Genomic DNA, 24,859 nt, shown 5'->3' with positions numbered 1-24,859 from the left:
AGTATTTTTATGTAATTCTTGGTATCATTCAAATTAGTTCTATGAAATTCAGAGCAGTAGGACAACTACCAGTAAGTCTTTGCTGCAGGTATTGATTGCACCCTCTATGTGTCAGTATTGCTCCACAGAGCCAGGATTTTCAGAGAGACAGAGAGAGAGGGAGAGGGAGGGAGAATACTGTGAAACACAATTTGAATAACTCTGGCCTGCAGCTTCAGTGTGTTTTGATCTGGAAGAAGAACGGGCAAGCCTGTTACCATTCTGATAAACATCTTTAAGTTACCATCCTTATAAAGCTCAAAAATTCCTTTCCCACTTCACTTTTCTAAAGTGAAATACAACTTACAAGTTGTTCTCCCATTTCATTGTCTAAGAACAATATTTGTTGTTGTGACAATTAGCAGCTGATATTTTGTTCCTCTGCAGTTTGAGCAATGTCCTTTCTGTTCAGGTGAAAGAGCTAGTTTTCAATTAGATGCTTTGTTGGTCTGGGGACTGCATCAGCTATCAAACCAGTTAGCAATTTGAAAATTGGTGATAAGCAGGTAATTGGCCTGTACTTATCTGGCAATATCCTTGTGCTGAATTTTTCATTATCAGACAAGCCTTACCATATGGTAACCAATCTTCAATTTCACCTCCTTGTGGTATATTTTGAACTGCTTGGCAATGAGTTATGAACTGGTTTATAGTCCAGTCAGATTTTTAAACCAAAAACCATGCAGTTCATCTTCACCTGGTGCTGACCAATTCTTGATCTTCTTTGCCCTTTCCCCCCCATCATTCTGTTATTTATTACCAGTTCTTTCAGCTTCTTACCTACCTCCTTTATCAAAACTGCCTTCTTGTTGGAATTCTTTGGGTTGTCCCTTGGCTATGCTTAGAACTTCACTGTTTCTTTTTTGTCAAGTGTTCACTGCAGTCTCCATTGATGGATTGGTATTATTGTTACTGCCATTTAATAGATGTGCCTTCCCATTTTGTCTGCCCCTTTTCTAATTGCCATGGTTTACTGTACCTGATTCATTATTTGCAATGTATTGCGTATCACTTGGATAATTCTTTTTCTGAAAATAATGCTACTGTTCTTTTCATATAATGTAGAAATTAAATGGAGCAAAACTTTGTTTATGCTACTGTGAGATAGATATATATATATATATATATATATATATATATATATATATATATATATATATATATATATATATATATATATATATATATATATATATATATCACATATATGTGTGTGTGTGTGTGTGTGTTATATTTGTGCTGATAAATAAATAAAGGAAGACTTTATTTATTTATCAGCACAAATATAACACAAATATAACAAAGGCAACAGTAAAAATATTGGGTTTCTGTCGTGATGGACTCTTGTGATGAGCCGATTGACAGATAATGGAAGCTGTTAGTTTCTTCCCATAATTGGGGCATACCAGGGGTTGTGACACTAAATATATATTTAGCTAATTGTGTATGGATGATGCCTTGAAGTCATGATTAGCCAAGCAAATCCCAGCCAGATGTTTTGCTGAAGTCATCATCTTTATAGCCCGGCAAAGGGAACACCCAGGCAAGGACTGCCTCTATTCCCACCCACACCCCAATACAGTTACAGAACAATTACACAATAAATATATTCAAAACACACATAAATTAAGCAGCACAGTTTTACCAGGGCGCTAGCCCAGGTAGAGTCCTTCTTTTCTAAAAGTTTATGAGTCGGAGAAGAGCATCAGACTGATGTTGATGGTCTAGTGTAGAGCCAGTTCCTGGAAGCTCTCACTGTCTGTCTTCTGGGGCTTAACCACACCTGCTCATAGCAGCACACTCCTCTCCCTGTGAGTGGCATTCTCCACTTCCTCTTCCTCTTCCGAGCCTGAGGGGTCTGAGCTGAAGCTGAAGGTGTCGGCATCACGGTGCAGGAATGGCACACTGGCCCTGTGTTTCTTACATTCGTCACCACAGCTCTCTTCTTCCTCCTCCTCCCCTCGCGCCTCTCCAGGGAGCAGTTTCTCTGGGCCCTTGCTTGCCACTCTCTGCTTCTCCACCTCAGCCTGGGTTACCTGCTCCTTGGCCTTCCGACTTCGCTTCCACTTCATCCTGCGGTTCTGGAACCAGATTTTCACCTGAATAAAACGAACAGAAACAGGTTGACCACATGTCAATGACTCTTCATCTCTCTCTCAGCTTCTATACTATCCTTGGGAAGCACAGATCAAGAGTGGAAAACGTCCCTCTCTGCAACTTAGCTGCCAGTGACTTAAAAGACCTTAATATTGGTCTAGTACCTTAACCAGTCCCCTGCAGGGACCAATGGACAAAAAAGCACTTTTTTCACTACTTGTAAAACAGCTACTTTGGGTCAGTTTCTGCAGCCCATAAAAATCTCTCTGCAAGACTGCCTTGCAGTTTCATCAAATAATTCAGAATGGTTTGTTTGTACACCATCCAATTCCCAGAGAAGAAGATATATCTCTTTACACCATCCAATTCCCAGAGAAGAAGATATATCTCTTTTTTTAGTGAGACAATCTTCATTTCCAAACTTTAATACAGTTATTGCTGTTCCATTGATCTATGTATGATACAGATTCTTTTTATGAAGAATGAAGAAAAAAAACTGAATGAATGAGATGTCTACTTTCTGTTGATAGGAAACAAGTTTGATATTGCTTATAAAATGTAGAGGACTAGTTTATCTACTTCATGCTCATACGCAAGAGTGGACAGCTGTACACTGCAAACGTGATGAGACCTGTTGGACCTCTACATCTCATTTATCTTCCAGGTTGTGCCATCTTCATAACATTCATGATGGAAAGTGGGAAATGCACATGCTGCTTATTGTGTGTAAAAGCTTGGGCATGAAAGAGATGAAGATTATGGATTACAAACTGGGGAAGTGTATTAGTAATTATGTATATGCCATACAGGTAGTCCTCAACTTACGACCACAATTGAGCCCACAATTTATCTTACTAAGTGAGAAATTTGTTAAATGAGTTTTGCCCCATTTTACGACTTTTCTTGCCACATTTATTAAGTGAATCACTGCCATTCCTAAATTAGTATCATGGTTGTGAATCTGGTTTCCCCATTAACTGTGCTGGTCAGAAAGTCGCAAAAGGAGATAATATGACTCTGAGACGCTGCAACCTTCATAAAAGTGAGTCAGTTGTCAAGCATCTGAATGTAAATCAGGTGATTGTGGGGATGCCACAACGGTTATAAGTGTAAAAAATGGTCATAACTCACTTTTTTCAGTACCATTGTAACTTTCACTGGTCAATGAACTGTTGTAAGTTGAGCGCTACCATTATTTTATTTTATTATATGCCACTGTTTTAATTCTGCGTGACTTCCAGGTATATGCTCTAAAAGGCATAACTTGTTGGTAAAATCCCAGAGGCAAAAATTCCTTTGTCCCTTTACTACTCTGTGATATTGTTCCACAAGCTAATCTATTCCATTTTTTAAATTCCTCCCATGACTATCAGCAGATGGCAGCACTAGCAGACCTTGGTTCTTCCCACAGATCATCAGATCATCAGTTATGATTAGAGATATCATCAGGAAATCCCACGGCTGCGGATGGAATGGGAAGGATTAAAAAAAAAAAGCTTGCCCAAAAAGAAGATAAGCCATTTTCAAATTGTTCCCAGAAAGCCATCTGGAGGTGTCTATGAAATCACCAGGAGTTGCTCTTGACTCCAGGGAGATTATAAATTATAAAAGGTGCAAGGTGAAATGTGCATATTTTATGTATTTTGTCCCTGCAGCTAACTCTTTTGACAATGCGGGCAAGATGCTTCTCTTTCCTGAGCGATACCTGTGTCTCCGTGAGCATCAGTGATGTGGCCACTTCAAAACGTTTGGGCCGCGAAAGGTACTTGTTGATCTTGAACTGGTTCTCCAGCTCAAGAAGCTGTTGGCTGGTAAAGGCTGTTCGAGGTCGACGGCATTTTCCCATCAAGTTGGTTGGTGGGGAAGCTGAAAAGAAAAAGTAAAATCAGGGCGTGGTCCACAATGGCAGCTTTTTTAACACTTCTCCACTATTGTCCTGAAAGAAAACTGTGTCATTGCTTAGGTTTCTACTATGCGGATGTTTGCAAGGGGACATCAATACATTCGGAAACTTATACATGTTTTTTTTTATGTTGGGGTAAACTATTATTACTAAACCCCATCAAGAACCTTTACGCCATCCTTTGCTCACTTTAACAATCTAACAGTGTTTATCTATGTTAATGTAGAATGTATTACCAATAAAGGGGAAACTACCACTGATGATGTCATCTAGTCAGGGTAATAAAACTTCTACAAGAAAACAAGCAAGCTCAGAGAGCACCAAAGACCCCTTTTGTAGAATGCATTATTATTGTAACTCAAAATATATCTAGTTGCTATAGGACAGGGGTGTCAAACTCGCGTTGTCATGGCACTGTCATGTGACGTATCGCAACTTTTTTGCTCTTTGCTAAACCAGCTGTGGGTGTGGCCATTGCATGAAGCATCCATCCCGTGGGCCATGAGTTTGACAGTCCTGCTCTAGGAGGCCATACCTAGAAGATGCTGACCTCAATATTTCACTAGTGGTAGAGAAGGAAATTTGTGATATTTCCCTCACAAATTTGAACCCAAATATTGCTATCTCCAGTTGGTATTTATCAGTGGTGGGTTTAAAATTTTTTTAGAACCACTTCTGTAGGTATGGCCTGCTTTGTGGGAGTGGCTTGCCAGCCATGTGACTGGGTGGACGCGGCCAACTTGTAAAATGTGGTGAAACTCACTTAAGAATGCTCTTGCTTAGCAACCAAAATGTTGGCTCAGAAACTCTGGCATTTGAAGCACACAAGTCTTAAAGCTGTCAAGTTACAAGACCCTTGCACCCCTAACCCTTTAGAAAAAAAAACCAGGGGTGTTCAAACTTGATAGCTTTAAGACTTGTGGACTTCAACTCCCAGAATTCCTCCTCTCGCTCTTCATCTTGATGTGCGGACGGGTTGGGGAAGGGAGCTGGAACCGGTTCTAAACGGCACTGTAGATTTGTGGAACCTCTTCTATATAAGAGGTTAGAACTGGCAGGAACCCACCCCTGGTACTTATACATAAAGAACCGCTGCATTCCTGTTGATGCTATCATTATGTCATATTTAAATAACACTGCTGCCATATCTAAAAGCATTTGGATTACCATTGGTTATAAAAGGCCAATTGGGTATTAACAAGCCTATAAATGTAACCAGTTGCTTTTTTGGCAACTATGGGATAAAATGACTGCCACATTTGACAGTTGGAAATTATCTCCCCCCCCCCCCATTTATCTTTAACAGAAAGCTACCATGTAAACATTAAGCAGCTAATTATCTCTCCACAAGCATATTTGTCTCAGGGAAAGCTTCACTTATTGGTGTTATTTATAAATGAAGATTTTTGCAACAGAACTAGTCTTTTATAACTAGTACACAATTCCCTTTGGGATGTCTTTCATTTTAGTTCAACTGCTGTTTGCTGCTTCGTTGGTATTTTTCTTCAGCATGAGAGTTGGAAGGTTGAACTTTATCCAGCCTTGAAAGACCTCTTATCTCTCAGCTAATTATCCTATAGTGTTGATATGGTACAGTAATCAAATAAAGGCAGCCTCATAATAATTTATTTTTATTTCTGTTATGATTTATTGTATATCTTGCCTTATGGCAAATAAGGCAAAGCTCCCCAGAGGAAAGATGGCATACAAAGGTAATATGTATATAAATACATTTTCTTCCTAGCAACATGATTTCAAGAGTTTTAGATAACATTATATATCCTAATGTCTGAATACTGAATTGGCCTGAAAAATGTCAGATTCCCCTTCATGCACCAGAATCTCTCACTCTTTTTTACATAGCAGTCATCTGGATTTTTTTAGCCCAGTTTTTACTTCTATAAATAATATCATGCCACTTTCAGATAAAGAGTGTAATTTTATTGACTAATGATACCACATAATCAGCTCAGAATGAAAACAGGAAACATTGCATATATTTTGAATGGGTACCTGTCAATCTCATACTCAAACACATTGCCAAGCACCAAATCATGATCACAGAATTTTCTGTCTCTATTTGTCTCTCTCTCTCTCTCTCTCTCTCTCTTTCTCTGTCTCTCTCTCTCATACACATATACATATGGTGCTTTTTGTAGGGAGTAAAAATCTTTTCAAACCGACTTCCACAGAACTGACTAATCCTTTCATTTACCTACCCGGTAACATAACATACACTAACACATAAATATCTAAGGTAGGATATCCTTCCTACTGGTGGCATTTTATTAAGTTTGTCAAGCTTGGCAGACTGTATGAAGAGACATAAGCTTGATATGTTGAGCCTGCTTCTTTTCCTCAAAATAATGATTTTATGAGCAGGCTGATATTAACCTGTTTGATAAGCTATCAGCCCTTGCTTTAGAAATTGCAATCAATTCCGTTGGTGAAATTAAACTGCCTTTATTAGCATAAGGTGTATTTAATTACCACCAGCTGTTCCAGGGAATGATAAAGGCAGCCTGCCTCCACAGAGCTTACCAGAGTCCCTGGCTGGCTAATAAGCTGTTATCAGAGCCTGTTCCTGAGGGGTGAAGGAACAAAAGAAGCTTTGACGGAAGGCTGCAGCTTGCCCCACATGGGCAGAACAGGAAGAGTGTGCTTGACTCTACCACTATTGCCCATTTTATGGGCTGCCTCCTGGATTAGCTTTTACAGCCCTTGACTAAATAGAGAATAAGCACTCAAAGGTGAAAGTGGGTTGGAAGAGATAGGTACAGAGAATCAGAGAAACATGATGAGAATTCCCAACAAAGACACAACCCTCTTTGATCAATGAATGTGTTGAATGGGTCTGGAGAAGTAAAGCATCAAATATCTAAGAATGGTTCCATGCTGCAAGACGAGACAGGCAGATGCCACAGGACTTCACCTGTTCCCCAAACTTCATTCTCATGGGATTTGGAGTTGCCCCTGAAACTTCAGAAACCAGCATCTTGTATTTGGGAGTAGGAAATACTCAAAAATTGTAACCTGAACTGTAAGATAGCCTTCAGTGGCTTTAAATTCTTCATGATCCAATGGACATTTTAAAAAAGACATATACCTCAATCACCATCCAAAATAATTCATGAAAATTCTAAAAATTTCTTCTGCATGAAATGGCCCTGTTCACTTTTCATCATCACCCACCCAAGATAGATCTCATTGTCCCAAAAAAGAAAGTGTGGCCCTCAGCTGTCCGAAGCATCCATCCCAGGAAACCACTGATTTTTTTGATTATTGCCTTAAATGTGCCTAAGTTTGATAGTTTCAATCATTGGTAGGACCTGGCAAACCTTGTCTGCACCCAACAGTTTAAACAGGGTCTAGATTTAATGGAAATCATAGAGGTGAGGCTAGACTGAAAAGCTGGGGGAAATATCCTATCAGAAAACAAATATAAATCAATTCCAAGAAAATAACATAATTCATTTTTGCTGAACCTGAAAGCACCTTTACCTTTAAATTATATTGCTTCATTCGGCATTGAAAATGAAGTAATCACCTGTAGGCTCTGAGGTCTAAAAGAAACTGACAAAAGAATTTCCCATAGCCTTTAGTTATCTTAGCTGCCATAAATGTCAAAATCCTAACTTTTATCTCATGGAATATTGAGGTTTTTGCTGTTCGGGCTCCTGCAGCAGGAAGGAAAGAAGGAAGGTAGATATAGAAATAAACTGTAGTAGTTATTCAGATGAAATTGTGAAGGAATTTGCAGATAATATAAAAGCATGATAGTTTTTGATGATAGTGGGGGAAAATAGTCTTGTTGAATGCAACAAAGAAATTTAACAGATAAGTGCAAAGTTCTATACTTAGGAAAAATAAAGTGCACAGGTATTATATGAGACTCACCCTACTTTAGGGGGAAAAATACTGGAAGGATCCTTGATGGTATATCTGTTAAAAGATAAATGCAATTTTGGATGGCACCAACAGAAGCATTGCTTTCAAATTATGAGAAATGACTAGTCCACTTGATTCTGATTTTTTAGGGTCCCACCTTGAATATTATGTCCCATTCTGGATGTTGCACTTTAAAATGAATTTATAGAAAATCTAACAGGTTCAAAGAACAAGATAATGATTCAAGGACCAGGATCAAAATTCTGATCACCACAATACAAAAGAGACAACTACCGATAAAAAGATTGCAGAGAAGAGTAACGAAGATGATAAGTAGTCTGGAAGGGAGTCCTATGAGGAACAGTTAAAGGAATGAAGTACGGTATGTATTGCTTAATAAAGAGAAGAATGAATGGAGACATAAAAGTCTTCCAATAATTGAAGGGCTGGCATAGGGAAAAGGTTGTTGATTTATTATTCATAAGACCTGAGGATAGGACAAGAAGCAATAGGTGGAAACTTGTTAGAGGGAGAACCAAACTGAAAACAAGGAGGAATTTTTTGACAGTGCAAACTATGAAGCAGTAGAACAGCTTGTCTCCCAGAGTTGTGGGTGCTCCATTGTTGGGGGTTTTCAAGAAAAGATTGGGCAACCATTTGTCTGAAATAGCACTTAGCAATAGCACTTAGATTTCTATACTACATAGTGCTTTACAGCCCTAAGTGGTTTACAGAATTAGCATATTGCCCCCAACAATCTGGGTCACTTTGCCAACCTCGAAAAGATGGGAGGCTAAGACAACTTTGAGCCAGTGAGAATCGAACTGCTGGCAGTCGGCAGAATTAGCCTGCAATACTGCATTCTAACCACTGCACCACCATAGCTCTTAATGGTGGGATGGGATGGGATGAGATGGGATGAGGACTCCTACCTTTGACAGAGGGTTGAAGACCTCCAAGGCCCCTTCCAATGCTGTGATTCTATGACAAATGATTCTAAACCAGAGGTATCAAACTCTAGACTTGGGGGCTGGATCCAGCCCACAGGGTGCTTAGATCTGGCCTGTGAGGCTGCCCTGGAAACAGTGAAGGACTGGCCTGCGATGCTTCTGCCAGCTAAAACAGAGCTCACAAGGGCCACAATGGCTCTCCCAAACTCCATTTTCACTGGCAGAAGGTTGCAGGAGGCTTTCGCAGACGAAAACAGAGTTTGGGAGCCAGTTTTTGCTGGCAGAGTGCTCAGGCCACCACAGGGCCCCCCAAAATGAATGACCTTAAGCTGGCCATGTCCATCCTGGCCATGTCCACCCAGGCCCTTCAAGGTTAAACACAACCTTGATGCAGCCCTCAATGAAATTGAGTTTGGCACCCCTGTTCTAAACTAAGTGCTGTGATTTAGTCCTTAGTCTAAGTCTGGAGACTAAAGGAACTGGATTTGTTCACCATTGAGAAAAGAATGACACAACTCTTCAATATGTGAAAAAAATGTCACACAGAAAGTCAGTATCTCAACTCTCTTATTCCAAAATGTAGGAAACAGAATTGATTTCAGTTACAGGAGAGAAATTGCCACTTTAATATTAGAAGAAAAACACCTTTCCTAATAATGAAAGCAGTTGCCAGTAGAACTAATTACCTAGACTCCTAGAGTGATAGGATCACTTTCTTTGGATATGCACAAATTAAAGCTGTCCAGAATGATTTAATTTGGCTCCCTGCATTGAGCAAGATTCCATAACCGCAATGGCTCTAGTCAATTCTATAACTCTATGAATTGTGAAGTCATTTTCTTAAAATCTTGCTGGAGCAACAGGTTGAAGAAACATGGTGGACCTCTTCGCAATGAAACAATGCTGGCTAGAGATCAGGATAATTGATATCTAAAAACATTTTGAGGGTCATAGATGTTTTCCCTCTGCCCCAGTTGGTAGAAATAGTCCAGTGTGCATTTCTTCAACACAATATTCCACTAAATGAAAATTTAAAAAAAAATCTTCAAATAGGCTGGTCTAATCTAGTCCAAATTTTTATAAGCAGCAATTGGTTTTGTGCAAAAGCTACTGGTTTTAAGGAAAACCATAGAAAATATTTTAGACAAAGTTTAGATAAAGGTAACCCTGTGTGTATAGTTAAGCTAAAAATAAAAGCTATATTCATATTTGACAGCAGAATAAGTGTCAAGATGTGTCATTAGTATATCAGGTCATTGTTGCTGGACCTATACAAATTGTTAGGAAAAAAAATCCAATATTCTATTAGTCTCACAACAATACAGATTGAAATGTGAGTTGGGCTGATGCTACATGAATACAGATAAAATGCAGATTCCCAGGAATACATATATGTAAGGCAGAAAATGTATGCACAGAACACACACTGCACTATAGAAAAATCACAAATGTTAACAGTGCAATTTTATTTATTAGATTACATTTTTACCCCATATTTATTAGTAGCTCAAGCTGGCAAATACACCTAACACACCTTCCTCCTTTTCCCCCCGTAACAACTCTGTGAAGTGGGTTCACAGCAGAGGTGGGTTCCTACCAGTTCACACCTATTCGGTAGAACCGGTTGGTCAAATCTACCGAACTGGTTAGAAGAGGTTCCACCAGTGGACCCAGAAAGCAGGCCACACCTACAGAAGAGGTTCCAATTTTTTTTGAAACCCACCACTGGTCCTTGGATATGATTGTTCTACACTATCATGCTCATATTTATAAAACTCAGTGCCTCTGTGAAAGGTAAGGATGACTACTCACAGAGGCGGACGTGATGTGCCGATGCCTGGAAGCTGTCAGGATGTGGATGGGGGTAAACAAACTCGTACTCAATCCCGACAAGACCAAGTGGCTGTGGATGCTGCCCCCGAAGGACAGTTCAGACAGTCCATCCTTGATCCTGTGGGATGAAAACTTACACCCCTCAGAGAGGGCCCGCAATTTGGGGGTCCTCCTGGATCCACAGCTGACACTGGAACACCACTTGTCGGCTGTGACCAGGGGGGCCTTTGCCCAGGTTCACCTGGTGCATCAATTGCGGCCCTACTTGGATCGGGGTGCACTTCAAACAGTCACTCACACCCTTGTCACCTCAAGGCTGGATTATTGCAATGCGCTCTACATGGGGCTGCCCCTGAAAAGCGTTCAGAGACTACAGCTAGTCCAGAATGCAGCCGCCCGAGCAACATTGGGTGTACCGAGATACACCCATATTACACCTATCTTCCGCGAGCTGCACTGGCTGCCAATTGGTCTCCGGACGCAATTCAAGGTGTTGGTCATTACCTTTAAAGCCCTACATGGCTCAGGACCAGCGTATTTGCGAGACCGCCTACTGCCACATACCTCCCACCGGCCAATAAGATCCCACAGGGTGGGCCTCCTTAGGACACCGTCAGCCGGACAGTGTCGGCTGGCAGGGCCTTGGAGGAAGGCCTTCTCTGTGGCCGCTCCAACCCTGTGGAACCAGTTACCCCCAGAGGTCACCCACCCTCATGGCCTTCAGAAAAGCTGTTAAAACCTGGCTGTTCCGGCAGGCCTGGGGCTGTTGACCTTATTATGTAGGGTCCAGCCCCAACTTGAATGTATGCATGTTGGAGAATTTTAATTTTCAGTTTTATTTTACTTTGTTTGTTTTCCTTTCTTGTTCTATGTAAGCCGCCTGGAGTCCTCCGGGATTGGGCGGCCTATAAATCTAATAAATTAAATTAAATTAATTAAATTACTGCGTTTGTGGTGCAATCAGAACATTGTGTGTGTTGAAGTTGTTTTAACGCAAACCAAAGATGCCTTTTAAAAAACAAGTTTACATCATATTCTTATGCATGCCAGTGCTGTGTGTGAGATAATTTAAGGTGGTTCTGACAAGTGTCGTCGGCATCTTCATATCCAGTCACATGGGCGGCAAGCAATTCCCATCCAGTCACATGGATGGCAAGCCACTCCCACAAAGGAGGCCACACCCACAGAGTAGGTTCGAACAATTTTTGAAACCCACCACTGGTTCACAGCTGGTTTTCATGCCTAAATCAGGACTATAACTCACAGTCTCCTGGTTTCTAGCCCAGCACCTTAACCACAGCTTGGGCCTACTGAAGCATCTTTTAGATAAGTGGGGTTTCTTTCTAGATTAGCATATAGAATGTAGCCTATTTGGATTACAGCATAATAGGTTAAGCAGTTTGCAATATGTTTTAAGTTTAGCTAAAAGAAAAATAAGTTTTGAAATTAGAAATGAACCAAGGATGGGAAAAAGACAATTTAACATTAAGTTTCTGTGACCAAGATAACTGAAGTAAAAGTGAATACTCATAAATACTCAGAATTCAAAATATACCATAAATGGTGGCGTGCACTCTGATCATGAAACTGATACATCAAAATTTGAAGGCGTTTAACTTCTATTTTTAATCACGCATGAAAATTAATAAGCCACTAACTACTGGATGCTAGCATAGAATGCTAACAGACATTATTATGCATTAAATCTAATTGCATAATACCATAATTATAAAATACTATCCAATACTAAAAACATGGTATGCCCAAAATACTGTGATACAAATGTATCAGCATTTAGTACTGTTATGAAATGTAAAATGCAAGCTAATAAATAACTTGCGTTCAGCACTATTTCCAGAGTGCAATTGAGAGCACAAAGTGCAACTAAAAAGCAAGCATTAGTAATTTGTATCTATTTTCCTAAATAAATATTTTCAGCACTGATCCAACTCATCTTGGCACAATCTATGCTATCAGAGTGGGCAGAATCCAGGCACTTTCACTATTGAAAGAGAACACTGAAAATTAGTGAAATCTTTACACGTTTATTTTTTTGTTTGCCTATTAATATATACAACATGTCCACATTCAGGGCAAAACACTTTTTAAGCAGCAAGATGGACTATATAAATTGAATGAACCAAACTCCTCCAATTTAAAAAAAATGTTCACAATACTTTAATGTTCTTTCTATCTAATGGGGAAAAATTATTAAACCCGCTATATTTTAACCAATATGACTGAGTTATGAATTATCATCCAGATCATTCAGGAGGAGTAAAGGAAGCGTCTCCCGCTTCTGAAATCTGGCTATGCTGTCTCTTCTGGGGCCTTGTTCATTCTGCAACCTGAGCCATTTTCTTCAGCTCCCAATCCTTGGAAGAAGGATTTTGCTTTTGGTCTCAGAGAAAACATCCACAGGTTCATACATTTGCTTTCTTTCGTCCCTTCCTCCCCTTTTCTCCCCCTCTTCATTTTCCTTCCTTCTTTTATTCCTGTCCACTGCCAAGGCCTCCAGGCTGCCAAGCTTGAACAAGTCCCTAAGGGGGACTGTGCCACTATCATCCCCAGATCAGCTTTGGAAGCCATATTAACACTGGATGCTTCCACGCTGCCACATTCTTGTGCCTGGGAAGGGGGGGGGAGGGATTTAGTAGAGGGAATGTAGTTAGATAAAATGGCATTCTTCTTTTCGGTCAAGGTCATGGTATTCCTGCACCTGGAGGAGGTGTGGTTGGAGTGATGTCTCAAATTGGGACAGATTGGGATTGGACAAGGTAATGGACTGATGGGTGCAGGGGAGGTGTTTGGACTTTTGACTTACTGGGGGGGAATCTCAGATTTGGCTTTTCCCAGGTTTGTCTGTATACCTACTCTAATAAAAGGAAGCTTTGAGAAAATGCCTGTCTTGGAGTTTCATTGAAGTTGGGTTTTCAGGAACGCTGAACCCCACTGCCAACAAGGCCAAATGCTTAGCCTATCTTTGGATAAATTACAATTGGTTGGTACCTTGACATAAAGGACTCAGGTTTTTTATGGGAAAAAAGGGAGGGCATTAAATTTATGCAGCTAATTTGTTTCTTCAGGGAAGGTGTGAGGCATTTCTTCTTGTTTTATAGCCCCACCAGAGGAGGATTCAGGGGAAATGGATTCGACACTTCTAAGTTGAAGTCAAGGAGAAACAGATGTCCAGATTTCCTAATTTGATAGGAAGAAATCCTGCAAATACGAGCTGCATCAAGTTTGGTTTGTCTGGTTTTAAATTATGGTTCCTGTCCCTGGATTTCCATGAAAGCAGTCTAAATAAATGAATGATATATATATATAAGTAAACAATGACACTTGCAACTGATATTGAAACAGGGAGAAGAGAGATGCCTACATTGATTATTTGTAATGTAACTGTACACCTGCTTTCCAGATATTTTATCCTGGAGTCAAAGTAAATGAGACCAGCTGCATAGGCAGTGCAAAGGCAGAAATCTGAAGGATAGGAGTAGAAGTTCATCAGGCTGGAGAGGGCTGGACTACAGCAAGAAATGAAAGATGAAAGCATTCAATGACAACCAGACTAATCTTTTTTTCAAAGCAAGAGATGCATTTTTAAAAAATGATTTTATTTTCTTTCTCTAAAATGACTATTTCTTAAATCTGTACCCTTCCCTAACCAAACACTGGAATTCCACTCTTTTATTTCCCCCGTATATCTAGATGGCATAGAAATGAGGGAGTCCTGGGTACAGGGACTCCTTGCAAGGAGAAGGGTGACGAGGCCTCCTTTGTATGATTTGTAGCCCCCACTGTCACTTTTTTGACTCACTTCCTTACGACCCTCTTGGCATCCGTTATCCGGACTCCAATGCAGCCTCCCACCATTTCCCCAAATTTCCTGCAGTTCTATCCACGGCTCTGGAAATGGGCTCGTTGAATTTGGATAGAAACTTTCTGCAGCCCAGGCAACTGCACCACTTCAAAGGAAAGCGGGAGAAAGAATAGCGATGGCCTAAGATCTCTGCCCCTGTTTGTCTTCCTCTTCCTCCAGCATCACCTTCCTCCCTTTGCTCCCATAGAATAGAATAGAATAGAATAGAATAGAATAGAATAGAATAGAATAGAATAGAATAGAACTACAACCTCTTTATTGGCCAAGTGTGATTGGACACACAAGGAATTTGCCTTTGGTGCATATGCTCTCATAATAAGCAATCAAATCATACTAGGAAACAAATAAAACAATATAAATTGTAAAGACACAAGCAACATGGTTATAGTCGTAAGTGGGAAGAGATTTGCATGCGAGCGTCTCTGTCCCGTCCTGCGTGTTTTCTCCTGCCAGGATTACTCTCTTTGGGCAGGCTCTTCCAAGGAGGAGTTCCCTGGGCAAGTCTTTCATTCCATTACGCTGTTTAAATGGATGATATAAACCAGAGCCTGGTCGGAATTTGAACCACCCTAAACCCCAATCGATTGCCCTGATCCTCTAGATGTCTTTGAATATCCTGTCTTGCCAAAAGACGTTTTGGATCGATTCTGAATATCTATGGAAATTCTCAGTCATCCTGGTCATGGTTGTCCCAAGGGTGCTTTCTTCAAGAGGCAACTGGACGTTCTGGTTTTTCTTTGAAGATGTTTCGCTTCTCATTCAAGAAGCTTCTTCAGCTCTGTCTGGATGGTGGGGAATGGTTTCAGTCACAGCTGAAGAAGCTTCTTAGATGAGGAGCAAAACGTCTTCAAAGAAAAAAACCAGAAAGTCCAGTTGCCTCTTGGAAAAAAAAATATTTGAGTCGACTGACTATATTTAGAATCAGAGCGAGAGAGCAAATGTTATAATAAGAAGAACTTCCTTCACTCAACCGTCCCATGGGAGCCAGAGACAAACAGAGCGGAGTGAGAACAGAGGAGGCGAAGACATACAGAGACCACCTTCCCATTCACCAGATTATTAGCAACACCCGCACTCTTTCAATTCTTCTGGCTTCTGTGTAGGTGATCGTTGAAATTGCTTGGAACGGGGAATGGGGAGGGCAGCCGTCTCCGACTGATGCGGGGGGGGGGGATCGTGCTCCGAAGTCACCTGTGTTTAAAACCCGGAGAGGGCTTTACCAGGATGCAATTTCAGTGTCCCAAATTAACTATTTATTTACTTACGCTGCGATCGTGTTCGCAGTCAGCCCAACCCACAGACTCCAGCGAACCAACGAATCCCTGCCTACACAACTTTAATGTAAGGAACCGCTTACTCCAAAAGCTGGAAATAAGCCGACCGCCCCCTCGGACCCCCTCGTTCCTATCCAAGAAAGGCCATTCACTTAGAAGAGGGGCAGGAGGTGGTTCTCTGACCCAGGTTCTCACAACAGGGCTCTTAAAATCAGATCTAGGGTGTCTTTTTTAATCGCAGTCTGGGTTTCCAGATTTTTTAAAATTTTAAAACCTATACATAAGTATTAAATAAATAAAATGGTTTAGTTCAAAACTGATTCATTGTGTTTATTTTTTTGTATAATCTGGGTTTATTTATATATATATTTAATCTCGATTTCATGCTCAGATAATTTAGTTTAAAACTTATTGTGGTTTTTGTCGATATTTATTTGTCTATTTTTTTTAAAAAATAGAATCTGGGTATCTTTGAGCGGGTAATCTTGGTTTTTTGTGATTGTTTTTTGTTTTGTTTTTAAGGAAAGCCGCTGGCATCCCTGTCTCAAACCCTCGCCTAGAGTCTCAACGTGTGCTATTTTTCCTCGGTGCCCAGGAAAACTTTGGCTAGGCCATTCCTTCTCTGTTGGGCAAGAGCCATCCTCTACTCGCTTATCTACGGCAGTGATTTCGCACGCTCACTCTAAAACGCCCGTTCCAGTGACCACGTATCTGAACCAGTGGTGAAATTCATTTTTTACTACCGCTTCTCTGGGAGTGGCTTGGTGGGCGTGGCAGGGGAAGGATACTGCAAAATCCCCATTCCCACTCCACTTTGGGGCCAGCCAGAGGTGGTATTTGCCGGTTCTTCAAACTACTCAGAATTTCCGATACCGGTTCTCCAGAACCTGTCAGAATCTGCTGAATTTCACCCTTGATCTGAGCCCAGTTTGTTTCCAGAGCAATTCGCGGAAAACCAGACGCTCGAATTCTGCCCCAAAAGGAGGCTGGGAACCAAGCGCCTTTTTCAGAACACGGAGGAGACGGGTGATATCAACTTTTTATTTGGTCTAAGCGAGCAAGCACAACTCTTACTCCTGCATGGGATGGGAATAGGAGCAAGGACACGATCCTACAGGGAGAAGCAGAGAAACAACGCAGGGCATTTTATTACAAGGTCCGTTGTGTGCCAGGGAGGGAGAACGCGCACATTCGGAGGGAAGAAATGTCGGGAATTAAGATGCAGGCGAAACATTCCAGCGAACAGAAAGAAGTGGTATCCTAATTGGATCATCAGCTAATTTTCTCCCCAGGACTCCCGCCCGTCCCGCAACTACTGAAACCAAGGTGGGCTACAGCTGGCTAGCTTGCTGTGTCTCCTTCCCCCTCCCCTTTGTCGCCTTCTGTCACGCTCTCGTTCCTTGAATGGTATTAGCAGAATCAGCCCGCCCCTAACACGGCCAGGCGCCCAGTTTCATTGACCAGCTTAATGAGGCGTGAGATCCAGCCTTGTCCCTACGCGCTGGAGCGGAAACATTACAAGGGATTTACACTGAGAACCATTTCCTCTCTGCACTTATCGCATCGGGGGTGGGGTTGTGCAACCTGCAGTCTTTCTCTCCCCCTCCCCCCCTCCCCCACAGCGTGTGCACTTCCATGTCTCCGACCCAGCTCTGGGATCTCCCACTACCCAATTCCTCTCACGATCCAGGGAGTCCTTGGGAAATAGCTTGAAAAAGCCCCGCGATGATTTCCGTCTACCGCCGACGTTAGTACCCCACGTTTGTATAAACTAACCCTTAGGCCTCAGGATCCGAGGTCTTTGAGTTAAAAGCCTTCCGAATTTATAAACTAGTCATAAGAAAATCTACCTACAAATATGACTGGTAGTAGTGACAACAGCTTTTCTTTAGAAAGCCAGATCCTGAAGATGAAACTCAAATACTTTGGCCACCTAATGAGAAGGAAGGACTCACTGGAGAAGAGCCTAATGCTGGGAAAGATTGAGGGCAAAAGAAGAAGGGGAGAACAGAGAATGAGGTGGCTGGATGGAGTCACTGAAGTAGTCAGCGTGAGTTTAAATGGACTCCGGGAGGTGGTAGAGGACAGGAAGTCCTGGAGGAAAGTTGTCCATGGGGTCGCGACACAATTTCGCAACTTCAACATCAAAGTGATAACAGGCACAAACATGCGTTTTCTGAAGTTCACAGTGAACGTGTAAAGGGCTCCCACATTTCAGTTCGGACTTACGATGTTGCGGCGCAAAGAATGAATATAAAAATTGAAAACTGGCTGATTTAGGTGATCTCGACGTGGCAGTTTGGGGGACCATGAACTTCCACAATTATTGTTTTTAAGTCGTTTACTGAACAAGCCTAATCGCAAGGTCCAGACTTCTGAACTGGGGCAGCTACCGGTATTAACAAGACATTAATCGGGAAATCACTTCATTCAACTCCGAGTTTGCTTTGCAGTCTAGACTCCTACTTGCTATCCAACATTACACCACGAAACCAAATTCGGATCCTGCGTTTCCTCTTGTGAAGCATGAGATGTTGTGCGCTGGAAAACTAGGGCCGGTTTGGAGGTGGCTAACCACCCATGTGGTTTGCTTAGTTGTTTGGTTTTAAACCACAATGTGATTTAGGCTTCTGCCCTAAGAGACGTTTCCAGCCGACTTACGCAGCCCGAAGTAGTTAGCGCGATTTGATTTGAGCCGCTCTTTCGCTTTTAGGCAAAGCCACGCAGCCTGTTGAAGAGTCTTTTTCGTATTAAAGAAGGGAGAGCGAGCGCGAAAAGGCTAATTCCAAAACAAACGAAATAGCATTTTCCCGCGCCTTAATGGTCTTGTGCCACTTCAGGATACCAAGGTCAGATAATGTCGCTGATTCCCGAGGCTGAGTTCAGAACTGCTCTTCCTCCGGATATTCCTGGTTCTCTATTGAAAAAAAACTCCTTATAAACTTACTGTGTGACCATGGTCGCCCCACCCCTTAAGTTTTCTCATTCCGTGACCCCGGAAATCCTCGCCTGGGTCTCAATGCGCCATTCTTCCTGCCCAAGGAAACTTTGCTAGGCCATTCCTTCTCTACTGGACAAGAGCCACCCTCCACTCCCTTAGCTACGGCAGTGGTTTCAAGCGCTCACTCTAAAAAGGCTACTTCAGTGGCCAAGTATCTAAACTCTTATTTGTCTATGGAGATTCTCACTCACCCCAGGTCGTGTTGTCCGAAAGGTTTTTTTTCAAGAAGACTTTCGGCTTTTTCTTTGAAGACTTTTCGCTTCTCAACCAGAGCGGAAGAAGCTTCTTGGATGAGAAGCGAAACGTCTTCAAAGAAAAAGCAGAAAGTCCAGTTGCCTCTTGAAAAAAGAACATTTGGGTAAACCCAGTTTGTTTCCAGAGCAATGCGCGGAAAGCCAATCACTCGCAGAATTCTGCAGAAACGGAGGGTGGGAACCAAGTGCCTTTTTCGGAACATGGAGAAGATGGATGGTACCAACTTTTTCTTTGGTCTTAAAGCGAGCAAGCTCAGCTCTTTCCTAAAGCTGAGTACAGAACTGCTCTTCTTCCGGATATTCCTGGTTCTCTATAAAGGCATCTTATAAACGTAACTGTGTGACCAGTGGTGTCTTAACTATTAAGCAGACCAAGCACGTGCTCAGGGCACCAGGCCCAGAGGGGGCACCACAAAGTTGAGAAAGAAAAAAAAAACAATGAAGATTTGTATAGTATGTACAAGGGGGGGGGGCACCAGGATTTGTCAGTGCTTAGGGCATCAGTGAGCCTTAATCCACCACTATGTGTGACCATGGCCGTCCCCCACCTCCCTTTTTTAAGTTTTACTATTCCGTGACTACGGAAAACCAATTGAGCTCTGGAGGGGTTTTTTTTGGGGGGGGGAAATAGATTTGATGGAATCGGAGAGGATTTCCCCCCTCTAAAGAGTGATTCAGACGTTTGAAGAACTACGTGGAGGGTTGCCGTACAAGATTGCCCTCCCGCCCACCGCCAGCTCGGCCTCCTGACCGCACTTGACGACGAGGCTCAAAGGAAATCCCTTCGGTCGCGCGAGACAGAAGGAGGAGAGAGTCTGCGTAGGGGCTTCTTTGTCCGCTTGCATCTCCTCCTCCTTTAGGGTAAAGATCACCATTCGTTTGTCAGCGTTTGTCAGAAACTTTACAGAAATAAAAGAATTCAAGAAAACAGAACCAGCCAATGTTAAGAAAGGGCGAAAGAACAACGAGGCCTCAAATGTTAGCCGCAAAGAGAAATCTTGGGCCAGTTCCTCTATTACTCGCCCAAATTAATATATTTAAAAATTATAACGCGGAACGATTTTCCTCAACCTCCTCCTTTTCTGTTGGACTACAACTTCTGTGAGTGTATCCTCAGATGTGGACATCATCAGATGATGGTACAATATTGTAGTCTAGATTGGGGACAGGCGCTCTGAAGAGTCTGGCGGTGGAATATATATCGATGGTGGCAGAGCATCAACATAGCTCAGTCCCGAACGTTAAAGCATCTGGTTTTGTTTTTTTCCAGTAAATAGCAGAAACTGCTCAGGTGTTTCCCCCAATGACTTCAGTATGGGTTATTGTGACCATTAAACATGGGTTTGCTGATGAGCTGTTAAGTTGATTACATTGAAATATCTGAGAATGAAAAACATTTAATGCTTATTTTAGCCAGGGGAATGTTGGAGGGAAAATGATTCAGTTTTTAAAATAAACCTCCATGATTGTTCAATTTGGATTCTTGTTGTCAAACTAGACAGGCAGGCAGGCAGGCAGAGATGGATGAATGGATGGATGGATGGACACAGGCAGACCTAACAGACGTACAGGACAGGACAAGTGACACATAATGTTTTTTTTCGATGGATAGCTACATTTTCGAGCTTACAGTAGCTTGCAAATTGAGCTTAGGGAGTATGATTTGCTTAGGTTCCAGATGCGATTCTCAGCACGTCCACCCCCCCACCCCCCCAGCCAATATGCTGCATATAATGGGATTCTTTTACACCAGTGCCTGTGGACAGCTAAGCAGCTACCAAAAGTGAACAGGTTTGAACACTTTTCTAGTTCCACTAGCTGTTATTCGTGTGTGTGTGTGTTCGTACAACAAATGCCACACCCACATACAGAAAGAGAATGGAAGTATTCCCATCACAAGAAATTTCTCCGGCTGACAGATTGAAGGTAACGCTCCCTCTAGTCTTCCCACGGCAGTGTTATTGAGGCGGAATGGGGAGGAATGTTGGATACACTTTGAATGAATAACTTGGACTCAGATATGATTGGCGGTCCACCTGCCACAATTTTCTCAAAGTTCTACCAATAAACCAGCCACCCGCCCTACATAATGCAGCAGTAAAGAAGGTTTCTATTTTCAGCTGGGGGCAGGGGGCACCCATTGTAAGTTTTGGCAAATGGCAGCTTAAGGTTTCAATCCTCCCGATAGAAGGAATCTAAATTCCAATTTCCCCCTTTTCATTTAGTTGTTTCAGCGCTACACCCCCCCCCCCGCGACCACGAGGGCAAGAACCAGCTGCCTCGAGGAGAGCAAGTGGACTGTGTTTGTGCCGTGGTCTTCCTGGGTGTTTCCAGAAGACCATCAGACGAGCGAGACCTCCTTTCTCCTCAAACTGGTAACAAATTAACTGCCCGCACACACATCCGCCTCCCGCTCTGGCCAAGCACCGGGAGGCCTTGGGAGGATTAAAGTTCAAAACGCTTTACAACTTCCCCTGCCTCGGGTCGGGTGATTGATGTGGGAAAAGCTGCCTTCAGGACAGCAAGGCGTGCCTGGGGAGGGGTGGGGGCGTCTGGCTCGACTCTCTAGCTCGGTTCCCGGGTGGATGTCTAGGCGAGCCTCAATCAGGTCGTCTCTGCCGCCTCCCATGTCGTGCTGAACCGGGATTATATAACTACGAAGTTAACGATCGTGGTTCGGCCTCTGCCTCGCTTTAACCTCTTTCTCATATTAAACATTGTTGAAGAAATCAATGCGGTGGATTCACGCTTGTTGGCTAAACTGCGCGGTTATTTTAAGCGAGAGCAAAGCCATTTAACGGGACGTGATTAAACCAGGTTCGGCAACTGTGCTGGAAACAAGCGAATTCAGTCTTCCAAAGCAGCCAAAGACCTCCCCGCCATCCCATCCTTTCTCTCGGAAGCTCCCGCGAGGCCGATCACCCGACGAAACGGGGCCTTAAACCTCGCCGAGTTCGCCATCCTTCATCCCGTCCTGCCTCCCAAATAGTAATGGGTCTCATTACTCGAGTCTCCTGTCCATCTTGGCTCAGCCTCCTCCAAGCAGGTGTAATAAATTGGCCAAACTGGATGGGAATGAAGGGAGCTGCAGTGCAGGCTTCTGGACAGTGGTGTATTAACCATTAAGCAGACTAAGCACGTGCTTAGGGCTTGAGAAAGAAAGAAAAACGATGAAGATTTGTACAGTATGTACAAAGGAGGGGGCACCAAGATATGTCAGTGCTTAGGGCACCAGTGAGCATTAATCCGCCACTGCTTCTGGAGGGTCAGATAGGTGTATTTACCCAGGAACATTTACTGGTCTATGTAGCTGGTGAGCTGCTAGGATTCTCTTTCTTTCCATATAACATTCTTAGGGCCAGGAAAGAATGCCCCCCGCCCTCATTTATGTACTTGTTAACATTCCAGATCGGCGATGGGCCTGGATCTCACCAACAATAGATGTAAAGTTTTCCTTGCGTCTGGGCTGGAAATGAGCGAATCGGAACCGATAGGTCATATATTTACAGGGTGAACTAAAAGCCCTCCTGGGAGCTTTGATTTCTGTGGTTGGGGAACTAATAGTAGGTAGAGCAGGAGTTGCTTCTGGAGACCAACCGCTCATAAACTCCGGCCTTTCCCAGCACCGGGACGCGGAAAGGGGTCTTGGAAGCCCACCCCAATCCAAACCTCTCTCCAGGCAGAAAAACCCAGAATCAACAAACTGTTCTCCAGCTGGAAGAGTTGGAGGGAGGAAGAGTCGCCCCCGCCCGGCCAATCCCCACACTGGAGGAGGCAACCGAAAGGGTTATTCTCCCCACCCCAAAGCCAGCGCAGAAGTTTCTTCACATGAGCTCCGTTAGACATGGCAGTGGTTATTACTCTGTGTGGCCCGAAGAAGAGCCCAGCGGTACCAGTGAGGTCAATGTGCGCGATAATCCCTGGTTTATGTGTTTCGATTCCTGAATGTCCTGGGTTAGTGTCTTTCCTCTTCAAAAGGCAGACTTTCCCACGACGGAAAAAAAGCCTTCGCATCACAGACAAACGCGTCCGGTAGAAAAGGCACTGCGCGAATGACCTCAGTAAACTTAAGCCAACACGGCGGCACTTCCAGATTTGTGGGTCTACAATTCACCTGCAGGAGAGGGAAGCTGCAAATTCAACAAGCTGGAAGATCACGACAGAAATATTTAGGGCTCATCAGCGAAATGCTTAGAGAACCCGGGGGTGGGGAGAGGGGTCAAAACCGCTGGTGGGTTGAGCAGGGCCTCTGGGCGACCTTGCCACCGATCCCCGGGTGGGCAAATCTGTTTTCCTATAGAAAGCAAAACCCAAGAGAAGCCGAGTATCGATCCATCCCTCCGGCCCCTTCTCCCCAACACACCCCCTCAGTGGCGGATTAAGGCTCACTGGTGCCCTAAACACTGACAAATCTTGGTGCCCCCCTCCTTTGCACATACTGTACAAATCTTCATTGGTTTTTTTTTTTTCTTTCTCAACTTTGTGGTGCCCCTTTGGGCCTGGTGCCTTAAGCATGTGCTTAGTCTGCTTAATGGTTAATATGTCACTGCACCCCTCCAGTGGAAACACTCCGGGGCCTCTCGAGGATCGCAAGATTCGGGGAATTTCTGCAGCGATTCCCTAAGTTCGATTCCCCCGCAGAAGCCTCCTCCTCCCCTTCCTCTAATAAGTAGCGAGGGATGAGACAATCGGACCGAGGCCACTGGCCTTGGGCGTTCAAGGCTGAACCAAAGCTAATTCCCACCGCTTTCAAAACCTGTTGGCTTTCGTTCCCCCTTCAGTTGGCTCTGGAGCCGTCAGCCACCGCTGCCACCTTTCCCCGCCCGGGCTCTCCTGGACCCTTGGCTCTGCGGGGATGGTTTTAACCAGGAGCAGCAATACAGCCGGGATCCCAGCAGAACAACCTCGGGAAACGGAGCGCTGCCTCAACTCAGGCTAAGAAGGCGCTCCCTTCGGGACTCGTCGGTGTCAAAACCCTCCCGGGCTTTGCGTCCTTTGCCTCCCTTTAGACGGTCAGCCTGGGCTCTTACCGTGGAAATCCGGGAAGCGGGGCGCCATGATCCCGGCTCGAATCCAGTGCTCCAGCGGGAAGGAACCGACTCCCACGGCCGCCTTCAGAGGCTCGACTCCCGGCTGCGACAGCTGGGGGAAGGCGGAGGGGTAGGCAAAGGCGGAGTGCTGGCCGGCCAGAGCCGGGATGGGGTAAAGCGGGGGCGGGTAGATGGCTGGCAAGCCGCCGAGGGCCGGCGGAGGCAGGTTGAGCAAGCCGGGCTTCGGGATGAAGGCGGCGGTGGGCAGAGGGACCAAGCCCGGCGGCGCGCAGGGAGAGGGAGTCTCGGTCCGCAGGCAGGCGCCGGGACTCCCGGCTGAGCTCTCCGGGGAGACGCTGGGCAGCGGCCGCGCCGGGTCCTCGGCCAGGAGGGCGTCGATGCGAAAGCTCTGGGATTTCTCTACGGGCTTCTGCATGCCGGCTTCTCGGAGCTTGGCTGCCACTTGCGGCCCTGCTCTGGCGGCCCCCCGGCGCGGCTCTACCTTCCCGGTGCGACGTCGTCGGGTGTGCGGCGCTGCTCCAGCCCCTGCCTCGGAGAGACACACCTGCCCGATTGCCTGGGCGCGCCGCTACCCCCCTCTTCTGCAAGCCGCTACTGCGGGGCGGCTCCTCCTTTCCCTCCCCCTCCCCCTCCGGGCTGACAGGCGAGGCGATCCTTCCAAATCCCCTCCCCACCTGTCCGTTCGC

At 44.0% G+C, this 24,859-nt stretch overlaps 1 protein-coding gene across 1 annotated transcript; it reads right to left on the bottom strand.

The window, feature by feature from the left end:
* Positions 1–1,452: 1,452 nt before the first annotated feature.
* Positions 1,453–24,588, bottom strand: LOC106542922 (uncharacterized). Its single transcript, XM_014058791.2, has 3 exons — positions 24,153–24,588; positions 3,842–4,002; positions 1,453–2,138 (listed from the first exon to the last, which is right to left on the bottom strand). Exons 1-3 carry the CDS (start codon positions 24,586–24,588, stop codon positions 1,827–1,829), a joined length of 909 nt encoding a protein of 302 aa, XP_013914266.2. The 3' UTR covers positions 1,453–1,826.
* Between the last annotated feature and the right edge of the window lie 271 nt (positions 24,589–24,859).

Source organism: Thamnophis sirtalis, unplaced genomic scaffold (genome assembly GCF_051295495.1).
Source record: "Thamnophis sirtalis isolate CommonGarterSnake01/CBP01778 unplaced genomic scaffold, rThaSir2_p1.2 scaffold_1, whole genome shotgun sequence".
Taxonomy (NCBI): Eukaryota; Metazoa; Chordata; class Lepidosauria; order Squamata; family Natricidae; genus Thamnophis; species Thamnophis sirtalis.
This window is presented reverse-complemented; position numbering and strand designations above follow the sequence as displayed.

Coding starts and splice junctions, on each gene's coding strand:
- LOC106542922 (XM_014058791.2), bottom strand. CDS start 24,588: ATGCAGAAGCCCGTAGAGAAATCCCAGAGCTTTCGCATCGACGCCCTC. Junction 4,003..24,152: donor CCGCTTCCCGGATTTCCACG/GTAAGAGCCCAG, acceptor TTTTCTTTTCAG/CTTCCCCACCAACCAACTTG. Junction 2,139..3,841: donor TGATGCTCACGGAGACACAG/GTATCGCTCAGG, acceptor CGTTTTATTCAG/GTGAAAATCTGGTTCCAGAA.